The following is a 7342-nucleotide window of genomic DNA, read 5'->3' as shown; positions in this document are numbered from 1 at the left end:
TTTTTCTTTAATAGGTCATTCTTAAAAGCCCTCTATTTTGCAGTGAAAGTTGTACATAACTGTTACTCTGCCCAATCAACAGAAAATTGATTCCATTCTTTTATTTGACAAAATTCTACTTTTCTACACTATTAAAAATCTGGTAGAATCTCATTCGTATATGTGCTGTAGCAAAAAGAGAGCTTACCCTTAAAAAGCTGCTTTTGTGTTACTTTATTTTAGGTAAATAGTGCACTGACTGATGTTGAAGAAATACGCTGCTTATTGACACTTTTATCATTCAATATAATTATATATTGCTATGCAAGATTCTTAATGAAGAGGTCTACTGATAGTAATGAGAAACATTGCACTGCTTAAGTTGAGAAACATTGAGAAACATTGCTTTGAACTTAAAAGATATTCATACTTTTATCATGTATTTTTAAGATAGTTTTTCATACATCTCCTGTCTTATTTCACCTACAGATTCTACTTCATTTTAAAATTGTATTAGATCTTTTAGGGGCTACTTTAGGCAGTGGAAAGAAATGGCATATCTTCTGAAATAATTTAAAGGAATACCATTTGGTCAATAAAAATATACTTCAGTGTATGGGTTTGTTTCTAAGGCCTATGAGACTTTGATGTTCTTACCTGTCTAAATTCTGCTATTATACCATCAGTAAGCTGTTTGGGAATTGCACACATTGTACTATAAAATATACATGTCAAGATAGGTGTATAAGGTCAGTGCAAATGTGTACCGTTCAATTTATTAACAAAGCTCTAAATAAAGATGGTTGTAGGGTGTCAAAAAAGGAATAAAAGTATATTTGTAGTTCTTCATTTCTTAGGGTCTGAGTCTTATCTCAGAGGCCGGGGCATAAACTGTTAAGCAGCTCATGATAGTTTATTACTGTCCTTTTACACACAGATGCAGGAGCTGATATGTGTGATAGAGGATAATATAAAAAAATCTGAGGTTTGACTCGATGCTTTCAGTTGGTGTAATGTCCTTATGAAAAGAGCCTGAAGTCTGTAAACCAGTAGTCAAAATGAGAATGAAAAATCAGTCATTAAAAGTCCTCTCAGTTAATATCCCACAGTTTAACCTGTAAATCAGCAGATCGCTTTGTCAAAAAATAACCACGCTAAACAAAATTTAAAAAAAAAAAGGTATTTACATCTGTAAAAATCTTAACATCTAAGATGTTTCTTGCTGGACATGTCATTCCAAATTCTGTGCATTTCTTCCGGTGTTATCTGGTGCACTGTGATCACCCTGCGGTACCTGCACAAGCTGTAAGCCATTTTCCAGTGATTGAAGCCACTGTTTTGGAAGGGGTGAATGCCCAGCTTCCGAAGACAGAGTCCAACATACACATCTTCAAGATGAAGAAGTCTGGTATGAAGGGAGGTTTTGTAAATCAGTTCTGCTACGTCAGCTGAAAATATGTAGCCGGTGCCTGAACAGAAGGGTGGATAATTGCTGTCAGGATACAAATCTCTTGGCATGTACCACTTACTGCGAACATCTCTTATTGGTCCTCCGTTTATAACGTAACCTGTGAAGTACCTTCTCCTTGGCTTGGTGTTAGGTTTGAGCAGCTTATAAATAAGATTATCCATGTTTACAAAAATATCACTGTCTGTCTTCATAACGTACTTTGCTTTTGAACAAAACGTTGCTACCCACCTCATCCCCATCAACGTTTTCAGAGTGAGGTTATGATAAGAGTCGATAAAATCCTCCACAATAATGTCATGAAAAATTTGGCTTTCTTGCTCTACCATTTGATTTAACACAGGATCTGCGTTTTTTCCGAGAAGAAATAGCGTGGCGATTTTAATTCCTTTAAAGTTGTTTTCGTCTCCCCACGTTTCTCGAATGGCTTGCCTTGCATCAAACTCTTTGTGAGTTGTGCTGATAAGAATGACCAAGAAAGGGACACTCTTCTCACATTTGTTGGGTTCGTTGATAAGAAAGTCAAAGGAATGTGGATTTATAGGTCGAGTTCTTATGTTGCCAAAGGAAACATTTTTTCTGGCTATTGATATGCTACTGAGCTGTCTGTGGCCAGTGTAGGAAGAAGTAGGGCGAGTTATACTTAAGTACCAAAGAGCGCTTGCCCAACAAACTACTGTCAAAACATATAAGCATGAGACCTTTGAAGCCATTGTTCCTCTAGCTCTTCTATTCTGTATGATGAATAAATAGCCTTCGTACCATGAGCACACCTATGTCCCAGAGAGGCAGCATATTATTAATGAAACTTGAAAGTTCGATATAGAAAAGTAACTCTGTAATCATTCATGGATCTCAAATAGGAGCTATTAACCCTGATGATACTCAGCTTTTCTTCTTTTACTAGCAGCGACTTCCATTTCTTGGAATTTTCTGTTATTTCTGAAAAATATGAAGAAAAATTTTCTATTGCTAGATCATAAAAGCCTAAGGCAAGAAAAATGAGCTTAAATATGACTGGCTGTTAATAAGCTAAGTGTCTTAATGCATTTCTTGGATATCTTTTTTTTTTTTTCCCTCATGAGGTACCATAATGCAAGATCGTATACTAGAATATAGCAGTATAACTGAAGTAATGCTGTTATGATTGATAATTTCTCATAGATGATAATACATAAAAAAAGTTGAGCATGCATAGCATGTTGGCTATTCAGGTAATTTTAAAGGTATATGAAAATAATTTTCTGGTTTCTAGCATTTTCTTGCTTCCTAGCATTTTTTTCTGGACAATCTTCCAAAATATGCCATGGAACATTTTAAAATTATTTAAAGAATGAAAATGTATTTCATCTTAGAATTAATAGCATCGGTGGCAACCATGCACGTGAATACCTACAGATCCCATTTGGTCTGAATGTTTTTAATGTCTGCCCAGCTAACAAAAGCATGCTTTGGTAGAAATCAGACAGAATGGGGCCGATCAGTAAAGGTACAGAAGAGAAAGAGAGATACATATGCTGTCTTACCCATGTAAAGATCAGCGCCCGAGTAGGCTCCATAAAAGTCTAGAAATAAATTAACACAGTTCAGTTATTCTTGTTGGCTTCCTTCTCCTCTCCCCACAAACCAGTCTTTACTTTTCATGAGCAAACATCATTTGTATACCGCATAAGATAAACCACGATGGCACGCTATTAACAGTGTCACTTTGCTGGCCGGCATGCCACGAGCGAAGAGCATTTGCCTACCCGGCCGGGGTTCTTGCACTGGCAGCCCTTCCCCGCTGCTGTGCCAGTCCTGCCTTTGGCACCGGGGAGCTTTGAGGCTTCCCTGGATCCAGGGAATGTGCTAGCCCTGAAGCTTCCTTTGCTCTTAGCATGTTTCCTCGGAACCAGTTCTGTTTATCATAATTTCATGGAAATGAGACAAGCTAGATTAAGCCTGCTGGATCAGTGCTGACTCCTCCAAGGCACACCAGTAGCTGGAGAGTGCCTGTAGACTCCACATTCCTGGGTTTTGTCATTGCTTCAGAGCTAAAGGATAGTAGAGGCATGCAACAGATGAGCTTTACACAAGAGTCTGAAATATTTAATATTTACTTTGGATAGAATGAAACATATATGGATTCAGATAAAAAGATAGAAGCCTTGTCTTAGAAAGGTCCTTTCTGTTTCCACACCTCTTTGACACGTTGCTTGGTTTACATCAAAATGTTTTTTAAGGAGCCTGTGCCTCCCCCACGTTGGATATGTACAGTCTCTTTTTCCTTTCTTCAAAAGCAGATGAGAGTGTGGCCCTGGATGTGACCCCGTGGCAGGGTCCCCTGCCAGGTGATCTGTTGCTTAGGGTTTGTGCAGACAGGCTCCCCCCCCAGGCAGGCTACCGGAGTTAGAGGACTGTTATCCTGTGTTACTATATCACACTGAGGTGTAAAAACAGCAGAGAAACAATCTTAACGTTTGCTAAATATATACAGCCTATACTATCCTTATAGATTCTTACAGCTAGCACTGTCCTTGCTAGTCGTCATTATATGCGCTTTTAGCTATTTAATGACCAGAATCTGCATACCTCTCTCCTTCCATGAAATAGGAAAATGTGAATTTGTGGCCTGTTTCAGAGCTTTCTCTTTCAATCGGTTTTGCCCTATAACTGGGGCAATTTAATTAGGTAGAGGGTGACTGTGATCTCCTTTGCTACTTGTCACAGGACTTGGGGTTTGTGATCTTTTCCCACCAAGCAGTAGCAGTAAACATTTGGGAGCAGTATATTTAAGTGAGGCCTTTAATTGCCCCATAGGGCTGCAGAACACAATGATCTTGGCATACAAGCGTACATCCTTGTAAATAAATACAGTTGTGATAAATATATACACAAATGCTACTGTAATGTCTGGAAAGAGGATCTGTCCTGCTGGGGTCACTGGGACACAATTCTGAGAAAGGCAAAACACATCCGTGGTCTGGTAGGTTGGGTTTTTTTCTGGCTTCGTTCTGAATCTCCAATAACCACCCCCACTGGGAACCCCAGCGGGGCAAAACACGAAGTGTGAGATGCCATAACGTAATGAAAACATAGGAGTGTAAGGTCTAGAAGACTGCATTGAGAAAGAAATACAGCAGTCATGGATTGGAGATGCAGAGTGAGAGCTATGTAGGTCAGTGTATTTAATGGGCTCCAGCATTAAGGTCTCACAAATACTTCTAATATTCTGTATATGATGACTTATTTTAGGAAACTATATATTGCATTCTCTAAAAGTGTATATTCTTCTACATCTTTTCTTTAATAAAGGCGGGTGTATTATTTACCATATAGTTATTAGTTACCATATTAGTTACCAGAATACTGTGCAGATATCTGAGGGAAAGGAAAATTGTAACCAGTGCTTCTTACAAACTGCAAAATTACATAAAATAGCTTTTTAGTCCAGCAATGTCACGGCTGTTATGTCCGATCTTGTGTGCTCTGAAAGGATTAGAAGCAACAAAAGCCTTACACCATTTTGAAGAAAGATTCTAAGCTGTTGTAGGGAATTTTTTGCTTAGTTATGAAATCTACAGGTAACTGTTTGTCCAGGATGAATATTTCTTATATTGGCCCTTGGATTGCTGTCTCTTGAAATAAGTTTATCTTTTTTTCTTGTGTGTTTGCTTGGGTTTTGTTTGTTTGTTTTGCTATTTTTAAATTAAAATAAGAGTTTAGATGGTGTTCGTTGGTTTGGAGTGTTTTCCACCATTCCTGTGGTATTTTTTTGAAAAAAGCGCAGGTGAAGTTGTTAAGAGTGAACTGGCTGTAGTTTTCCTGACAAGTGAAATTTTAGATTTAATTATTTTTTAGGAAGATTGAGAGGAAAAACAAAGAGAGCTCCCTGCTTTCCTGTGATGGGGGTGTCTGCTGTTACTACTCTGCTTAAAGTTTACGTTCCTGCTTTACCTGAGCTTTTTGCTATATATGGGGAACAGATTTGGAAGAAAATGGCACAAACAAAATTGGCAAATAGCGCAAATACAAAATTTGCAGAGGAGTCTTGATCTGCTATTTTAGCTGAGATTGTCACCTTCAGGACTGATCTCTCTCATTCTTTGTAGGATCATAGAGGAGGAGGGGGTTAGATAAGTAGCTATGTCATGTATTTTTTAGGCCATAGGGCAAATGCTCCTACAAATTATTTCTGGTAACGTTGTTCCTGCGCAGTGATTCCAATAACGTTTAGCTTGCACAAGCAAGAAAATACGTAGCTTGATTAGACAGGGAAACATGGACTAAGTGGTGAAATACGTATTTTGTGATGATTTAGCAGTCGAGCATTTCAGAGATTGCCAAATTCTGTTATTAAAGATGATGCTAATTCATCAAGGAGCTAAACAAGTGCCTAACTCAGACTTTCCTAGGATTACTCTGTGTTGAAGGTATCTTGCAAAATTATTCACCGTAACAAAGTCTGTGACAGCAAACCTTTTCCTTGTCATGTGTTGTCACCTGAAACTAAACTCTGCAGCCACGCAATATGCGGGACTTGTGTATCAGGGATGTGAATTACAAGGAATGAAATCAGAGTGTAAAATTAATGTGCTCAAATTATAGTGTGTTAAAACTTTTGTGTTAATTACTCATTTGAAAAAGAGGAGGAATAAAGCATGTGAACTAAGGTCACTACTTTCATCCAAATAACAACTGAAAGCACTTCAATGCCTGCATGTTATTGTGGTTCCTGTAGCAGTTTGCCCAGAAGTTCTTCAGAACACTTTTAACCTAGTCAATAGTACATATATCAAAAGCTGCCTTAAATATTAAAATGTGTAGCAAATTCATTAATGTATGATGTTTCCAGTCCTGATGCTGGATTCAGTATATTGTCACTATAAGGATGACTCTTCTTTAGTTTTGCCATGATGTTCTTGAATTTGGTGTTGAAATTTGAAGACCTTCTAACAGCAGGATATGGGTTGTCACAGGGACAGCGGAAAGCTTTTATCAGCTTTGGATTTTGTGTGTTGGGATAGGGTATGTCACGTTTGGGGACAGTAACACAGACAAAGGGAAGTGTTCTCTCCTTTCCTCTGTTCTGTGGGGTGAAAGAAAGCTTTTTAGCAGGGCAGCAGCAATGTTAAGCTCTTGGATCCTTGTTTTTAAAAATGTTTTGATTTAATCTGTCTCTTTTCCCAACCTGGCTGCCATACTATTAGTAATCAAAGGCTCAAGCTTTGGTGTAGGGTAGATGATTGTAAAAAGCAAATGTTTAGTGTTGTGTTTCCATATTGTGACTCGAAGTTGTGCACTTAATTGTGCTATTCGCAGCTCAAGCTGTGCAAGCCAGAGAAGCCACCCCGTCGGAGCACAGAAGCAGTACTGTGTAACTTCTGTAAGTAATTGACCTGATGGAGACTGTGAGTATTCACAGCAAACCTTTTAAGAGCTGACTGCACATCAAGAATAATCCTCCAGATACTGAACATGTTTGAGAATCTTGCTAACTGTTCATGGGCAATTTTCAGGCAGACTTCAAATGAGTTCAGCAAACGTTACTTGCCAACTGCAATATTTTGCCAATATTTTGGAATGCTGCTGTCTCTGCTGAGAGGTTGTTGATCTTTTTCTTTCAAGAAAGCCCATCCTTTGTAAGTGCAGTTGCATTAATGTAACTAGATCACGGTGGATGCGCATAATAGAAACCACAGCTCTTGAAGCCTGGTGTGTTGCCGTAGTTTTAATCCATACTGTGTCGCAATCTACTGCTGAGGCATAATGTAGGTGCTGAGTGGAGGCAGTCAGGATGCTGAGCCCTGGGTATGGTCCTGGGTGAGAAGCCAAGGGAGGCTGCAGCTGCTCATCCTGACACCCAGGAGCCTGTTAGGCCGAGCACGACTGAGTCAAACTAACACTGCATGTCTG

General features: G+C 38.8%; 1 protein-coding gene across 1 annotated transcript; it reads right to left on the bottom strand.

The window, feature by feature from the left end:
• Nucleotides 1–387: 387 nt before the first annotated feature.
• On the bottom strand, nt 388–3006 carry B3GALT1 (UDP-Gal:betaGlcNAc beta 1,3-galactosyltransferase, polypeptide 1). Its single transcript, XM_009325408.1, has 2 exons — nt 2974–3006; nt 388–2389 (listed from the first exon to the last, which is right to left on the bottom strand). The coding sequence occupies exon 2, from the start codon at nt 2158–2160 to the stop codon at nt 1180–1182; it is 981 nt and encodes a 326-aa protein (XP_009323683.1). The 5' UTR covers nt 2161–2389; nt 2974–3006; the 3' UTR covers nt 388–1179.
• Between the last annotated feature and the right edge of the window lie 4336 nt (nt 3007–7342).

The sequence above is a fragment of the Pygoscelis adeliae genome, unplaced genomic scaffold, assembly GCF_000699105.1.
Source record: "Pygoscelis adeliae isolate BGI_AS28 unplaced genomic scaffold, ASM69910v1 Scaffold106, whole genome shotgun sequence".
Classification (NCBI taxonomy): domain Eukaryota; kingdom Metazoa; phylum Chordata; class Aves; order Sphenisciformes; family Spheniscidae; genus Pygoscelis; species Pygoscelis adeliae.
The sequence above is the reverse complement of the archived record's forward strand: the minus strand, read 5'-3'. Positions and strand labels throughout refer to the sequence as shown.